Source organism: Seriola dumerili, unplaced genomic scaffold, assembly GCF_002260705.1.
Source record: "Seriola dumerili isolate Sdu_G_001 unplaced genomic scaffold, Sdu_1.0 BDQW01000068.1, whole genome shotgun sequence".
In the NCBI taxonomy this organism is placed as follows: Eukaryota; Metazoa; Chordata; class Actinopteri; order Carangiformes; family Carangidae; genus Seriola; species Seriola dumerili.
In genome coordinates, this window is record NW_019174323.1 from 13,092,021 (window position 1) to 13,108,867 (window position 16,847).

A 16,847-nucleotide genomic window follows, 5' to 3' on the forward strand; every position below is an offset into this window, starting at 1 on the left:
ACAGTATGAAGCCCATTCAAAGAGGAAAATAACACGTCTCTCTCTTTCACCGCTGCAACTCAAGCCAAACCACCTGATTTACCTTTAATACTTAGCGCAAACATCTATTAATGATTAACAAAAACACTGAATGGCAGAATACTTCCGCCTTGAGAAGAGTTCAGCTGAACTCACATGGAAATAAACCCGATAAAACAAAGCCACGCTTCTCCCGTGGTGTCTCCAGCCATCCCTGCCACCTCTCATTACCCGCACATAAAGTAGACATGTGTAGATAGCCTGAACTGTGAGAGTGAGTGTGTGCCTGCCACCTCAATGTGACCTGCGTCCGCCATACCGTTATGATAGGACTGCACGGCTGCAATATCTTCAGACCGGAGCGCGCGCGCGTGGGGCGCACACAGTTTATCAGAGGAACGACACGCTTTCACCGTCCGGTATAAAAGTCACTTTGAGCTCGAGCCAGCAACTGCTACAAAAGGTAACGTTTACCTTTATACCTACATTTTCCTTTTAAACTATTAATCTCGAGACACCAAACATGTATTTTAAAGGCTATGTATGCATAATGAGAGATTAGTCGTCAAAAAAGGCTGTGCTGCCGCGTCTGAAAATAACACTAATTCAAGTTCCCCGTGGAGATTTTTTCATATACACCGGCTTTATTTGACCTTACACAAGTAATTAATCACATTATTAAACTAAAGAATACCAGTGTTATTACCTGTTTGTGTGAAATAGAAAGAGAAACTGGTTGTGTTAGGAGGAAATGCTTATAAAGGCCTGGTGAACGAGGCTATTGATAAGCTGTTTGCCAATATCGGTTAACACGTATGTCTTTTCCTACGTTTTTCCTTTTTTTGGGGGGGTAAAATAGATATTATTAGACGCTTGTTTGATCGTCTACAACAAATAGTCATATAGACTAAAGCATATAGTTTTATGTTATACTATAAATGTGCTCTGTGAAAGGAGTAGTTTAATGAGAGCTCTACGTCTCTAGAAAGATCCTGCAGGTGCCGCATGCAGCTCCCCCAAAATCTCCCAAAAATAAGCCTCTGCAACAGAGCTATGACATAAAGTCAGTGCTTAGACACCTGAGCTACAGCTGCAGGTGCATTCATGTCGGTCTGTCTGTGTGGTAAACATGCATTTGACACATGACACACGAGTAACGATGTTTGAAATGAGCTTTCGCTTGATGTTTTAAAGCTTTTTGTCTTGGATCTTACTGTATCCACCGATCGTGCTCTTTTAACAGAGGTGAAAATGGCTGAGGACATTAAGACCAAACTTGAAAACTACCGAACTGCTCCTTTTGATGCCAGATTCCCCAACCAGAACCAGACCAGGAACTGCTGGTCCAACTACCTGGGTAAGGAGTGCATGTCAAGGTCAAAGCAGTCAGCTGTGGTTCCAGACATTTCTAACCAAAGACAAAATACTAATCGAACATGTTTAAACTCTGCAGACATGTTGTCCTATTTAGATATTACAAAGGAATAAAATTTAGTAAATGTATTATCATAAAAACTTTGATTAATGATGCCCTAAATCTGAGTCAGGTAAAACTTGCCCTTGTTTAAAGATAATACAGCTCACCTAAGATCTTAAAAGTGGTTGACCTCTGACCTCTGGGCTGGAGTTAATCCAGTTAGAGATTTCTTGTGGCATGACATGACCCTTCGCCTTGAAAAATGGATCAAGGCCCATGGTCTTTTTTTAATATTCATTGTTGTTGTTTCTCTATTAATAGACTATCACCGCTGCCAGAAAGCTCTGACCGCCAAAGGAGAAGACACCATGCCATGTGAATGGTACAGGAGGGTCTACAAGTCACTCTGCCCCATGTCCTGGGTAAATACTTTTTTCACATGTCAACTTTTCCATAAACTGCCTTACAAGAAGACACAGAAAAGTTGAATTGTAACGGCCGAATATACGTGGTACTCTCCCCTATTTGGCCTGAGTTTATTTAGCAGGGGTCAAACAACTTTATCATTCCCTGCGTTCCTGTCTCTGCTCAGTAATGAGAATCAAAACAACATGAAGCGTTTCAGTCTAAACTTAGAGATAAGCCAAAGAATGCAGCACAATTTGAGTTACCTTTGAAGCCAAATCCTAGGAACAATTTGAAATACCAACAGAAATAATCATCACCGGTCCCTAAATGGCCTTGCTGCCTTAAGTTTCAGTTCCTCATACATTAGACAGCATCACTTGTAATGTTATTTTCTCTGCTATATGGCGTCTTAAATCATTACAAAATTATATCAGATACAAAAACTGCAGGTGCATTTCTCTCAATGGGCAGAAACCCCCAAGCATATTGTATAGTCTGTATATCATATAGTGATATCACAGCACGTTTATGCCATGTTTCTTACTTGTAATTATCAGTCTTGGAGAATTTTATCAAGGTTTTTCACATTTCCTGAATCTTTGTGAATTAAAAATATAGATATATTTATGTCATAAAGTAAGTTTCACTCTGAAATTCTGTCTGTTTAGATCCAGAAATGGGATGACCAGAGAGAAGAGGGAACCTTTCCAGGAAAAATCTAAGATTGTCATCTTCAAAGCTGTTGAACTGCAAAGATGTAATCTTTTCAGCTAAATGTTTGTGTATGTGGTGGGAGACCATGTGGCTCTATCACCACCTTTCCTCTACTGGTGCTCTGTCCCAGGAGTACACTGCAACTGAATGGTCATTCCCTACAAATTTCAAAAAATGTACAGTGAATTCTGCATTAAAATATCTCAGGATATATTTATGGACTTTGGTTGTCCCCTATGTTTTTTTCTTTTTACAGTGTGCTGTTCATTCAACCAGAGTACGGTAAACATGTTGGCTTAGATGAGAAGTGCGTGAGGTCAACTGAGTACATTTAAGTGTGAACATGCAGGCCTGTTGTAGAAAGCAGACACAAGTCATTCACCCACAGCAAAAAGGATGTTTTGTAAACCAGCAAACAAGAGTTCATCTTTTTCAGAAATCCAATGGAAGATATATTATTTAAATTTTATTCAGTCAAATAAAACTACATCAAATATACATATTTAATCAAGATTAGAAAAATAATTAAATATTTCAAAACACTAAATGTTACACATACAACAGCCACCACCCTACAGAGCAGGACTGAGATACAGAGTAATGGCTACTGTTGCTGTTGGACATACAGAAATTAAATACATAAAACTGCATTTGAGATACAATTACTCCCATTAAGTGTAAGGAGTATGAAATAGTTTATATTGGGGCTTAATGAAGCAGTAAAAACTCCTCCAAAGAAAAAAGTATCTATAACATTTTAAGACCACTAATGCTGAGGAACCTTTCCCATGCAACAAGTTAGCACAGTAAATATTGAATGAATGAATAGTATAACACCAACAACCAAGTATTATAGTGAAAGTAGAAGCATATTTATCCCTTTTTAAAGATTATTCTTCTCAATGTGAGGTAAGTTTATAGTATTTGCATATAAGAAGTTACCTGTAACTGTATCAACTCAAAATCTAAACTGGAAAATGTAGATTTTTTTTTTTTTTTTTTTTTTTTTTAAAATTCCAACCAAGTTACTAAAACAGCTTCACTGGCTCAAGAAATGTTTGCCTCCAAAAAAAAAACACCTTATAGTAACTTCAATAAAAAGGTCACTTGGATTGCAAACCAGTTTTTTTCTACCTGATGTAAAGCAGAAATAAAACTGACCTAATTGTGTAGAGCCAAATATATACTGAAAATTCAAGTGTGGAGTTTGCTAACATATTCAGAAGTTTTCACCATATTTTACTTGAAATGTACAAAAAATCTGACTAATGTACTTGTTCACGGACCACTTTTAACCATCCATATAAATCTTCCAGAGGTCAAAACATTGGAAGCACTTCCAAGTAAAACCATTAGGCTTTGAAATATATTAGCCAACAGATAGAAATTATTGAAAGATATAAATTAGTGTCTGCATAGCATTATGGTTGGTTGGTGCACTGGTGGGAGTGTTAGTCAGTTCTCAGACCCATTAGGCAAGGAGCCGATCGTTTAGGCTCATAAGTGGATAAAATTCATTAAGAAATGTTACATCAGCCACATCCTGATGCGAGTGTATTTGTGTGGCCTTGGAGCTTATTTACATTTTTTTTTTTTTTTTTGAATATTTACACGCCACAAGCAGCGTTTAAATATGCAGCACAAAAGTCACAAGTAGCAGCCACAGATATAGTGTTTAGTACTAGGCACAATAATAGGGCTGATAAAATGCAGCCTCACAGGTTTATCCTGGCACTGGGATGGACAACCGGGGCAACGACATAGTACATGTTCCAAGATAATATGCATGTTTGGGTGTGTTTCCACAGCAACGGAAATGGGAGTAATCCAACCATAAAGTGGCGTCCTGTGTGTGTGTGTGTGTGTGTGTGTGTGTGTGTGTGTGTGTGTGTGTGTGTGTGTGTGTGTGTGTGTGTGTGTGTTCAAAACCCATTGTTATCCGTGCAGCCTCTGTCCTCTGCAGCGTGGACCATGTGAGCCGCTGCCAAACCACGGCTGGGTGGCCGATTTGGGTCTTAATGTGATAGCGCTTTTTTAAAGTCACCCACAAGAAAGTGGGTTTAAAAAGTCAGCCATAGATCCTCCCCTTTAGTTTTGCTCACTTTGTATGAACACTGAATCCACATCTGTCGGTTTATTTGTCAGTCAGTACCTCCTCTTTCCATGTTTCCCGCCATCGGTCATGCAGGTCTTAGGTCGAAGAGCTGCATTGAGGGAGAACAAACAAGCTTTTACATTAATATATTCCAACTACTGAGTATATGTACCTAAAAGGCTCTAACCTGAGTCCAGCTGTTTCCCCAACTCACCTGGATCTGCTGTCTGCTTCTTCTTGTTGTGATGGACTATCTGATTCTCATTGGTCATCTTCACATCCTGATCCTCCACATAATTACTGCAACACAGCAAGAAATGGAAGACACAGAAGACGCATTTAAGTCAATGTGTTGTGCATGTGGGAAACTGGAACAGAGAACAACACAAAATGGAGGGCTGACTGATAACAAAGCTTGAAGCCAGCAGGTCCAGGCCTTGAGACCAAAGATGAGGCTAGAGAGGTAACAGAGGAGAGAGAGAGGGAGAGAGGAGGGACTGAGGCATCAAATGTAAAATGTGTGGTAAGGAAGGGTGTGGGATGTCTGGGGGGACATTTGAGGGCACTGGAGCACTCTTCAATACAGGGATTGACCACAGGGGGGTGCTGACACGGGGCTTTTCAGGGGGCTCTGTTACTCACTGTTGGTTGTGTCGGCTGCCGCGGGGGCTGAAGTGGAGAAAAGCATATCTTTGTTCAAAACAACTCGCTACTTGGGACAGTGGGAATGAATGTAACCCTTTTTGTCAACCCATCAGTGTCTCTGCATCAGACTGCCAGTTCCTCATCAAATGTCACTGAATTCATTCACAGTAATTCACTAGTAATAAGTCATCTGTCTATGACCATTTGGCATTGAATGTTTTGGAAAAGATGCAGTGCTGACCAGCAAACTATTTTTTGTTAAAATAATTGTAAATATATCTAGGTCTTAGAAAATGTGGGTACCTGATAACAGTATTCCTCTCACGGTGTGCGATGTAGGCATCGTCTGTGAACAGGATGGTGTGGTAGGGCACCACTGGATCACAGGTGGGCAGAATGCCTCGTGCCACGTGGCTTACACTGTCCAAGATACCATTATACACCAGGAGGTCGTCCACCAGCAGCTGTACACACAGAGAGACATTCAGATTTTGCTGCCTGGAGTCACAAAAGAAACAAAGAAAAAAGACTGACCAACTCACAGCAGACAGAGAGGCTTACCCCAAACTCCTTCACTCCTCTCTGTGGTGTCTTCGAGTAGTTCCACAGTTTGATCATGGACACCGTCACTGGCTGATCAAAGATGACGTACACACGGTTCACCTACATGGACACAAGCAATATATTCAACTGCAAACTTTGATGCGAGTGTGTTAACTGACTGCAGGGTGCTCAGTCATGTTCTCTCCCTCTCTTTCACACTTCCTCACCAGTCCAGGGAGAACCGGGGCTAACCACATATGTCTTCCATCATGGGTACTGTTGACTCCATCTACTAATTTATCTGGAGTCCTCACGTCACCACTCACGTTGTCCAGTACATTCACACTGTCTGGGAAAGCAGCGATGTCTGGTGGACGTTAAGGAATAGACATTTATTAATGCTCCTTCAACAGTTGTCATTAATTTACCACCAATTACATTCATTAACTATATGCACCCACCCTATGTAGTTGATCAGAATAGGACTGGTTGTGTAGCAGTTATAGAAGGTTTTGTAACCTTTAATGTCTCTCTTCTTTAGGTCTCCTCTCCTGTTTGGAGTAAAGCCTTTCCTCTCATAGATTTATGATGGAAACTGTGTAAAAATTCTTTGCTAAACCAAGATAACCATGTAGCTTCTGAGGAACATTTTCAGTTGGAAAAGCACATGTGCAATCAATAATACCAATTCCTACAAGTTCCATTTGAGTGTATGGGGCAATATTCATAATTTGTGACCTTAAGATTTATAGTCATTTTAACTCATTGTCTATGGATTTACACCACAACTTCTAACACGAGCAATCACCAGACTATGTAAAAAGTAATTGATGGCATGGATATATTACAGCTGGTGAGCGGAGTCCAAGTTTGCGAGGATAAGATGTGTGAAGGTCGATGTGAACTCATAAAAAAGGATACTGTTGTCACTGAGACTGATTTTCTCATGGTTCTGGTCGTAAAACTCAAGGCCATTGAGACCGATGTAGTACGGGTCTCCCCAGGTTGTTAACAGCTGCAGCTGAAAAATGACTGATGGGTTAAGTTCAAGGAATATACAACATGTTGTACAGCACATATAAAACTTGGTATTCTATTTTCCATTCATTCATGATAGTACACTGGCAATGTTTAGATTGGCACGTACAGTAACAGCATTACAACCACAACACTATTAACCTGTTACCCAGCTGTGACAGTCATGGCAACATGGCTGCATACACAGTATTCACAGTATCATTTGCACTTTGGCTCAATATTACTGTGCACTAGGACAGGATGCATCTCCACTCCTTATCTTCCTCCTCCAGCCTGCAGCCTGTTGTTTTTCTTCACTGTTAAAAAAAGACCTGTTAGTGAACTGTGCATGCCTGTGTTGTTACCAAAGCAACCGCTGCAGATGGGTTAATGTTCCCTGAACCCACAAATCTGATCTGTCTACAAAAGGATACACCCACAAGGCATGATGGGAGCTTCATAGTCCATGCTGGCCTGCTCTTGTTTCTTAAAGCTTCCTCTGAATTAGAAACAACAAAATTATAAATTAGGAAATTAGATTTCAAACTTTCGCCTGAAATAGGAGTACAAGCGAATGCAAACTCTGGCTCCTACTTATGGTAGTCTTCAGCACTCTTGTTGTCTGTGGGCGTCTGGAGGAAGTCTACAAAAAGGATCTCCTGTGCAAAGTCAAAGTGACAGTTGCCCGGTCCTTTCCTGATCAGGAATCCCTCCGTTGGGGAGATCGCAACATCGTCCATAAACACATGGATCACCTTCACCTGAACCAAACACATACATACAGATTTGTCTGTTTATGGTCTTCTGCATAGAACCTTTATTTTCAATTTTAATCCAATCTTTTGTAACAACTGCACCTTCTTAGCAAAAACTGTTTGAGTCCAACAGACAAATGTCTCACCCCTCTGTAAGAGTCCTCAGGAGACTTGTTGTAGTTCCAGATACGGAGTCCAGCGATGGTCTGGGCCTTGTTGAAGGTAATATTCAGGGTGTGGGGATCTCCATAGGAGAAAGGGATCAACCACATGTGCTGGTCCTCGGTGGTAATGTTGTTGCCATCGATAAGTCTGAATAATGAAAACAGATAGTCTGGCTTTTGATCGTGATATTAGATCTCTCTTGAGAGCACATAGTACATTTAGTGTTAGACGTACTTATCAATTGTGCGCAGATCGTGTCCATACTCAGGTAGGTCGTTGAGGTCCCTGGGTGAGGCAGCCACCATACTGAGGTCTAAAGGTAAACTCTCTCCCTCTTTCCCCACCACCTCCAGTCCAGTCAGGCCTATGTAGTGGGAGTCACCCCAAGTCAACAGCAGCTCTAATCTAAGGCCTGGGAGGAAGGGAGACAGTTAATGTAGCTATCCAGCAAAAAGAGAACAGAGCATGTATTGACCGTATATTGTTAATGTACTCACACTTTCCGGTGTACATCCCGGGAATATGTTCCATGTTCTCCTCAGACTGGCTCACAGTGGGATTGAGGTGGAGTTTCAACTAAGAAATTACATGGACACATTTAAAGCATAATTGTGCTACGCAAATATCCGATCATGTTTTGTTGAATAGATGGTTTAAAAATCCTGGGTCTTGGCTGGTTACCAATGTCACACTTGGGAAAAGGTGCCTAAAATTACAAATATTTTAATTTGACATTTAACACACATGAAGTTGATTAGAAAAAACACTGTGGAAACTTCTATAAAAGCCTGTGCTTACAGTGAGGTCTTCCTCTCGGAAACCGGCCTGTGTGAAGGGTCTTTCCTCTCCCTCTCCATCAGCGGTGCGTGGTCTCTGCAGCTCCTCCTCATACACCAGGCTCTCTGGACCCTCATCTTCACTGAAGAAGGTTTCATCGTAACGAGACATAGCCTCCAGGATGTCATCATCAGTGGTGAACAGGATAGTGTCCCCAAACTGGTCCAAACCTGAAAAGACAACAGCGTTAGAAAAAAGGACAATTTGATAAAAACACACAAAAGGAGAATAAAAACCAGGCAGCCTGTTCTGTTCAGATACCTCCAGACAGGGTCCCTGAGGCCTTGGCAATCTCTCCTCTGAAGATGCACCTTCCATCCAGGAGCATTTCCACCTCTTTCACCCCTCGGAAAGAGTGGATGCGTGACTTGTTGTAGTTCCACACACGGATCATGGCCACTTGGTAGGGAGCTCCGAAGTCCAGGAAGATGGTGTGGCTACAACCAGTGGTGAAGGGGGCTAGCCAAAGATGCATGTCATCCTGTGTGCGATTAACGCCATCAATCAAGTTGGTAACAACACGTGGATCTTTACCATATGCAGGGAGAATGTTGATGTCTGGAGGATCGGCACGGATGTGAGCAGGTCGAAGAGGTTCTCCGCTGGAGCTGAACACCTCCAGACCGTTGAGTCCCACGTAGTGGCGATCACCCCATGTGGACAAGATGTTGATGATCAGTCTTTGACCCTGTGGCAGCACCGGGATTTCAAACTCATCTTCCCGCTCCATGGATGGATCATCATCAGGGCCTTCACACAGAGCCCCCTGAGTGGTCAAGGCGGAAAGGGAGCTCCTAGGTGTGGTGGAGGGGTTGAATGGGACTGTGGGTGGACCACGGCCCTGGCGCTGGAGGAACTCATCAAAGATGTCACCTTCGAAGCCCATGTTGGAGATGCGTCCACGTTGGCATTGGTTGAATTTAATGAGGGAGTCCCAGGACTCCATGAGGGTGTCATCCTGCTGATTGTGCAGCTGGGCCCGAGACGAGCTCTGCCTCCTGCAAGTGTTCACCAATGCCAGTGGTTCCTCTGGAAAATACACAAACATAAGCAATGAATTACAAACAATCCAAAGGAAATAAGATAACCAGGCCAATAACAGGTGTCACATGCTCTATCGACAAGTGACTGAGGAAGCAGCATTTCCTGCAGGGCCCCAGTGAAGAGGTGTATAAAACCACATGACCCAGATAGCGCCCAAGTGAAGTCAAACAAACAGTGACAAAAATAAAAAGCCTCACACTAATGGTTATACAGTTGAAAAATTCCACTAGACTTTTTGATGATTCTTCTCACTTCTCTAGTTTAATAATAATTGTATTACTATTTTAAGAGATTATAATATTCACTTTAGAAGTGTGATAGCATGTGAGTAACCTGGTTGGTTGCTATTATTAGGGGAAATATAAACTACAAGGGTTAAATAAACACATTCATAGGTGTCCCTCTGTTGTTTCAGTATTACATCCTCACATATGAGAGGTAGCAGCATTGACTACCTGTGTTTGACAGTGCTGTCGCTCTGAGGTGCTGATCATCCGTCTGCCTGGCAGTAACTGCGCTGCTTCGGAATGAGCTCCTGCGTCCACTGATGGGTCTGTCTGCCTTTTGCTCCCCGAGTTCCTCCAGCAGGTCACAGCTCAGGTCCAGAGAGTCAGCCTTCCACTGACCCCCATTCACTGTCCTCTCCATCCCTCTGCACACCCGACCCGGGTTACAAGGCAGCTCCGGGAGCATCGAAGAAGATGATGCTGATGGTGATTTGGGCTCCGCAGAATGCTGAGGCACCAGCCATCTGGGCCTCTCCCTGCTGGCCTCGCAGCCCTCTGGAGCTCCTCTACTCAGGGGCTGCAGCCACTGGGGGGCCACCCGTGAGGAGGACGGCTGGGTGGTGACAGTCTGCTCCATGGGTACCGGCTGCACCACCTGCTGCCTGAGAGAGAGGGGTTCTTCTGAGGCAGACAGGTCAAAAGAGTTTCTTTGTGTGGAGGAGCGGCGAGAGGAGGATGAAACTCCCACTTGTGAAGGAGTAATTGGTGGAAGTGGTGTATGTGATTTCTCTTGCATGTCTATCATAGCCTGACCTGCTGCATCTGATGGCTGCAGATTGGAGCTGTGGTGTCGCTGGGTGCTGCTGCCCTCTCCACCATTCCTGTTTTCATGGCGTTGTGGGCTGACACCTCGCAGATTGTGCCCTGAAGACACAGGGCTGGAAAACAAGGAGTCTGAGACCTGGAAATCCTGAAGATCAATCGTGGTGCTGTAGTCAAAGACCTGGTTGCCACAGCCCTTCTCCAGCTCACCTTCAAACACCAACGTGCTGTTGAGGTACAGCTTAATATGCCGTGCACCAATGTCAAGCTCCTGAAAAAGAAGCAGGGCATTAATTTACCTGTACCTTGAACTTATAGCCCTGTTTAACAGCTTCCACACTATTTGGCTTTAAACACCCATTCGTGTTACTAAATGCTCAAATAATTCAGATTTTAATGTCTAAGATCTACAAAAAAAAAACATTCTACATATTTAGATTTAAGATGCAAATAAATTGAATGTCTTTTGTATACAATATTTTGAGTATATAATGATTCCAATTCTCAAGCAAAGCAACACAAACTACAAACCCAAAAGCATAAGCATATATAGATATATATACTCACACACTTATTGATTCATTTACATATTTCTTATATGCGGAATAAGAGCTCTCCAAGCTAGCAGTAATTAGCACGCTCACAGATACCAAGTCATGGCTGCCATGAAGGAATGGCTGAAGCCAAACTCAAATCTGCTTGATCCTCCAGACAGGAAACCACTGTAAACCCAGGTCAGATTAGAACCTATTTCCCACCAACAGCTCCTTACCTTCCAGGGTCAAGACATCAAGTAATTCTAGACAGCTGTAGTAACACAGAAAGAGAAACGCTGGGGTCTTTGTACCCCTCTATGAACAGCAGTGAGGTTGAGAGGCAGAAGCCCACGTTTCCCCCAACACTAATCCTCTGGGGCTAATCTCTCACTGCTCCACATTTGGACACACTGACTGGCAGCTCAGCCAGCCACTGCTTAAAGAGAACCACACCCCTGACGTAGCCATGCCAATACAGTCACCCTGTATATTAGTGACAATGCACAAGGATGAGGGATTTATGAGCTTGAAATGAACAGTCTCTGAGCTCAAGAGAGGGATAAATCAAAAGACGTTTGGAACAGATTTTTACTCATGAACAGATGTTATTTAACAATTCAACTTTTTGTAAACTGCAATGGCAGATTAAAAAATAAAAAAATAAAAGCACATACACTGAGGCTTCTGTTGTAGTTCCAGATTTTGATATGGGATATTCCAAAGTCTGGGGAGCGCTCTGTGTTCCTGATGATGAAGTAGAGCTGGATGGGAGGGTGGAATGGACATGTCCACATGTGACGCTCTTTGGTGGTCTGTCAACCCAAGAGAATAGATAGAATATCCCTTTTACACAACAGACAGGTGTACAAGCACAGGTGTAATCAATAATGTTGATGATGGCTGCATCCCATTCAGGGCTTTCCGCTTGAGTGCACGCTTGTTTACTGCCATAGTTAATGTTATTAGCAACACTTATGCATCTCCTTTTCCTATGAAAAGGAAAAGTCAAAATGTCTGTCGTGATTTTTTTAAAATAATTTAAATTTTCTCCAAAGAAAATTTCATGTAAATGTGAGGAAGATGAAAAAAAACATTTTATGTAAATAAATTCATTAATTAATTAATTTTCAAATGAATATTGTACTAAAGGTAAAAAATGAATTTATGTAAAATTATGAATAATACGTAAAAATGTTACATATGTCTACATTCTCAAAATTTTAAGTGCAAATATGTAAGAATGCAGGGCAATGGGAAGGACTCACAAAGGACAGTGTGCTAGACTAGGTTGCGATATTCACAAGGTCAGAGTTTAATTGTTAAAATTTTCTATACAGATTTAATTTGTGCCTACATACCAACAGAGATCTTTCAAACCGGACGCTGAGGCAGCAGAGACTCACCTTCACCTTTCCATTGACAAGCGCCCCCAGATTCCCGGGGTAGTCAGTGTTCCTGATGTCGAGGTCGTGAGGCGACACATACAGCTTCTTGTTTCGGGGACAGAAGAACTGCAGCTCAGTCAGCCCGACCTGAAGAGCGTTTCCCCAGTTTGATAGGATCTCCATGGTAACATACAATGCGGGGGTGACCTCTGCTGAGGGCTGCCTTCTCTGCAATGCAAAAGATTAATTTAAGTGTTTCTGTAAACTTGTATGTATCACACCCAGCAGCATCAGGATTATTCATTCTGAACTGTGCGACGGTGTTACTGACTCACCGGCTGCTTGTTACAGTCTGTTTTGACACTCTGAGGAATGTTGTAGCTGGGTCCAGCTTCAAGTTTCTCCAAGGCTGTCAGCAGTTGCTGTTGTTGCCTGAACACAAGGATGACATCCTCAGCTCTGCTGCTTTGCCTGTTGTCCCTGACCTTCATACTAGTGGTGAGGGATGTCTGACCACTGTGATAGCTACACTGATAAATAATTCTTCATGGTCAGTGGGCATACACAGCATAAATTTCTATTTCTATTAGTTTCTATAAAACATTGTTATGTTTGCTCTGACACAGCATGATGGTGCAAGATCACCACAAGTACCAGGTGTCCTTCTACCCAGAGGACACACTGTATACACAGTACCTATGTGTTCAACTGTCATATTCTGTCAACACACCTGGGGCCCATAAGAGTGATTCTCTGCATGGCCAAAGTGACACTGCTGTCATTCTTGTCGTGGGTGTTGTAGTGCACTAAGCCATTTATTATCTGGTGTGCCCTGCCCTGGATGAGGAGAAAGCAGAATAAAAGAGGAAGATAAATAAGCTTCAGGGGCAGGATTTACATGCAAGACAAATCCAGGACATTGCTGTATTAAAATCAAAATCACATACAGTGCATGTGTAGAGTTATGGGCGGAAACATTGAAAAGGGAACTCAGGCCAAATTAGTATATGGTCTGTTATGTCCTGGATCATGATAGTAACTGTTAACAGTACAGGAAATGTTTGTAAAAATGCAAAAATGTGAAAAGTGCAGTGTGAGGCAGGCGGACCGTGCTGCGACTGAAGAGCTCAGGACTCTGCAGAGGGTCGTTTTCTCTCTGGATGGCTTGGCGCACCCTGCACGCCATCTCCTCTGTGTCTCGCTCCTCAACAGAAGCCTTTCTGGCCGCTGACAGGGGCCTTTCCACGCGACTTCTTGGCCCTTAAGCAAGAGGCAAATTTTTCTTTTCAGCAGCAACCATGCATCTGCATACATCAGTCTTTAAATCTTAGTATGACCTGAGAACCATGATTTAAAAAATCATGGTTCTCAGGTCATACTTTTTAATGTGAACATATCGCCTTGACCAGATTTTGAAAAATGTTAAAAGACTTACTATGAGCGTCCCAGCTCTCAACTGAAGGCGGCCGATCTAATGTCTTGCTCTTCACCAACATAGGCTTGGTGGGTATGAAGTTATCAGTATTTTCTTTCCTTTTTGCAGACAGAGAACGTTCAATCTTACGCCCTACAACAATGGAGAAAGTAAACAATTTGTGTCTTAGGAAGGAATTGAGGAACATTTACAAACAGGGAATATACTGTGATTACCAACAGGTATTTAATAGGCATCTGCACTACATGTGCTGATGAACATAGCAGCTGAACTGCTCAGTACAAGCTAGTGTACCGGTCAGAGCTGATGAAGCAGATAAGGTGGAGACCACTGTGGACAATTAAGACTCAGCCTAAAAATCAATAACAAATTTACATATGAGAGTGGATGCTGAGGCCTACCTTTAGGGGAGGGTCCAAAGTCTAGGACAATGAGGTTTGCTGAGTCGAAATGACTGTGGGAGCTGCTGGGCCGAGGGTTAGAGGAGGACTTGGAGGATGAAAGAGGCAACCCCAGTTCGTCCAGACTCTCAGTGCTCTCCTCCCTCTCAATCTGCTCCTCCACCCACTCTTCGTCTGACTCCTCCCCCGCTGAGCCGCGGTTGCTCCGCCGCATGCTAACCTCCAGGCTCCGACGCAGAACCTAATTTACAAAAGGTCAGCGTTTATGTAGGCATCCATGCACACAGTTATCAGTCTAAGCACTCACAGGCAAAAGCACACAACACATGCATGCTGACAGTTTAAGTATCCCCTTGATTTGTGTGACAACCACTGAAAAACCATCATAAATTAATACCTACAAGAATAAAACAAATTTAGATGATTGACTTCATCTCACGCCACCTTGGCAAGATGGAATAAAACAGTGTGCATTTTTCTTTATCCGCTCACCTTCACTTCCTCAAGGTTGAGAAGCACCTTCTCACTGTGCTCCTGGCTTGCTTGGCCTCCTTGGCTCTCAGGCCTGGAGCTGAAAGAGCGCGACACCTTGCGTGTGTCCCTTGGGGAGCAGGGACTACGAGGAGAGCGCGGACTGGAGCTCTGCATGAAACACAGTGATTGGATAAAGGGGAAATGGCAGAGATAGAGAGATGCTAAGTAGTACAGACAGCTGCATCTGACACATAGCCCCTCCCCTAAAAAAAAACACCCACACACACAGGCTTAGTAGGCATTGTTATGTCTTCACTCTACCTCCATGTCTACGCTTTCATAGGGCTCAAAATCCTCCGAGTAGCGCTTTTCTGGAGATATCTGCAAACTTGGTCCTCCCTCTGTTCGAATTTTGACAGAATTCTGCATAAATGATAAAAGAGGAAAATATGTGTACTTTCATTATAAAATATTTGCACTGTTAAGGTTTAGAAATATTAAGAAATCAGAGGCCTCTACCTGCACCCATTCTTTCCTCTGGACCTTTCCTGGGGCAGTGTGGCTCCTCTTCCTGTGCGTTTGCTCCGGATCACGGCTATCTTCAGTTAACTGGTGGGCACTTCTACAGACGTCTGCCGATGAGTCACAGCACAGAAAGGAACAAGGAGCATGAGCAGCGTGAAGCAGACCATTGCCTCAGAGGAGAAGGAACGCACACTCACATACGCAGATGGTCCACAGCACATAGAGGAAGAACGAAAAACTGGCTGCCAGCTACAACTGTCACTATCATTTATTCACTGGGAATCGGCATGGGAACATGCCATGTGAACTACAAGCTGAGGAGTGGTGGCTATTAGCTGGTTTCCATACGGTCTGGGGATGACAGAAGCGTAGAGTATTTCAGTGTAAAAATGATTTCAGTGTAGAAATGACTGAACACTCAAGAACAATATATCGCCCTGCACAACAGAGTGGTAAAAAGTGATGAGGTCTTACATAAGAATTTTTACTTTTGAGTGTCTGTAGGTTTATTTTGGTCCAGGAACAACATACCTGCTGTACGTGCAGGCCTCCACGCAGATGGGGAGGTGACAGACTTGTGGATGGAGATCTTGGGCTGTTTCTTACTGGCTTCAGCATTGGCTCCGTTCAGATAAATGGAAAAACCTTGCTCAAGCTGTTCCAACTCAATCTCCCTGGGATCTTTGACTTTAAGGCGCTTTAGGATCCTAAGGAGGAGAAAAAACTGGTGACTACTTCTGAAATCGTGAATATAAAAAGTGTATCGCAGGTTTGAGGCTAAGATCAAGATTCAAGACTAATGAGAGTATCACGCATTTTTGAGCTTACATTCATTCTCCCACAATTCAACAAAATTCAAAACACTCATTTTTTGAGTCTTAAAGCAAACAACCAATCAGTGCTCCTATTAGGCAGCACTGGAAGTCATGGAGTTGTGTACCTCCTCTGTGAAATATAATCTGTCCCTCCCCAACAGCCTGCGCTCACACTTCACCTGTTTTTTTGCTGGAGGGCGATTAAATATTCATCCAGAGTGTCATCCACAGCAGAGGGAAGCTTCTCTCCTTGGCACGTCTTGCTCTCCTTCAAGAACACGTGCATGAACACACACACACACACACACACACACACACACACACACACACACACACACACACACACAGGAAGCAGAAAAGCCTACATCAGCTGTTTGAGGAAAAAAGTGACATTACACCTCATTCTTGGACAGGTATTCACGTTCACAAACTACAATCACTTTATCCGGTACATCACAAAATTTATGCAAACAACTTGCCCCGCCAATCTTGAGCAAATAAAGCATTGATGCAGCGATGAAGAACTGATCATCAACTGAAAATAGAAACTAGAAACCTATTCATTGCTG

The 16,847-nt window shown here is 43.0% G+C and overlaps 2 protein-coding genes across 2 annotated transcripts; one reads left to right on the forward strand and one right to left on the reverse strand.

Annotated features, from left to right (window-relative positions):
- Positions 1 to 340: 340 nt before the first annotated feature.
- LOC111219882 (cytochrome c oxidase subunit 6B1-like) lies at positions 341 to 2,778 on the forward strand. The gene is made up of 4 exons (XM_022742720.1): positions 341 to 481; positions 1,262 to 1,375; positions 1,757 to 1,857; positions 2,512 to 2,778. The coding sequence occupies exons 2-4, from the start codon at positions 1,270 to 1,272 to the stop codon at positions 2,563 to 2,565; spliced, it is 261 nt and encodes an 86-aa protein (XP_022598441.1). The 5' UTR covers positions 341 to 481; positions 1,262 to 1,269; the 3' UTR covers positions 2,566 to 2,778.
- Positions 2,779 to 4,141: 1,363 nt separating this feature from the next.
- On the reverse strand, positions 4,142 to 16,564 carry kiaa0556 (KIAA0556 ortholog). Its single transcript, XM_022742354.1, has 26 exons — positions 16,458 to 16,564; positions 15,995 to 16,170; positions 15,458 to 15,570; positions 15,260 to 15,361; positions 14,957 to 15,106; positions 14,465 to 14,705; positions 14,064 to 14,195; positions 13,737 to 13,888; positions 13,359 to 13,465; positions 12,964 to 13,060; positions 12,647 to 12,856; positions 11,918 to 12,055; positions 10,114 to 10,978; positions 8,876 to 9,643; positions 8,576 to 8,784; positions 8,275 to 8,353; positions 8,012 to 8,189; positions 7,759 to 7,924; positions 7,452 to 7,618; positions 7,292 to 7,350; positions 6,762 to 6,872; positions 6,068 to 6,207; positions 5,859 to 5,960; positions 5,601 to 5,761; positions 4,867 to 4,952; positions 4,142 to 4,761 (listed from the first exon to the last, which is right to left on the reverse strand). Exons 1-26 carry the CDS (start codon positions 16,562 to 16,564, stop codon positions 4,703 to 4,705), a joined length of 4,875 nt encoding a protein of 1,624 aa, XP_022598075.1. The 3' UTR covers positions 4,142 to 4,702.
- Between the last annotated feature and the right edge of the window lie 283 nt (positions 16,565 to 16,847).

Coding starts and splice junctions, on each gene's coding strand:
- LOC111219882 (XM_022742720.1), top strand. CDS start 1,270: ATGGCTGAGGACATTAAGACCAAACTTGAAAACTACCGAACTGCTCCT. Junction 1,376..1,756: donor CTGCTGGTCCAACTACCTGG/GTAAGGAGTGCA, acceptor CTCTATTAATAG/ACTATCACCGCTGCCAGAAA. Junction 1,858..2,511: donor CACTCTGCCCCATGTCCTGG/GTAAATACTTTT, acceptor CTGTCTGTTTAG/ATCCAGAAATGGGATGACCA.
- kiaa0556 (XM_022742354.1), bottom strand. CDS start 16,564: ATGCACGTGTTCTTGAAGGAGAGCAAGACGTGCCAAGGAGAGAAGCTT. Junction 13,466..13,736: donor AGCTCTTCAGTCGCAGCACG/GTCCGCCTGCCT, acceptor CTCCTCATCCAG/GGCAGGGCACACCAGATAAT. Junction 7,351..7,451: donor AGTGCTGAAGACTACCATAA/GTAGGAGCCAGA, acceptor ATTCAGAGGAAG/CTTTAAGAAACAAGAGCAGG.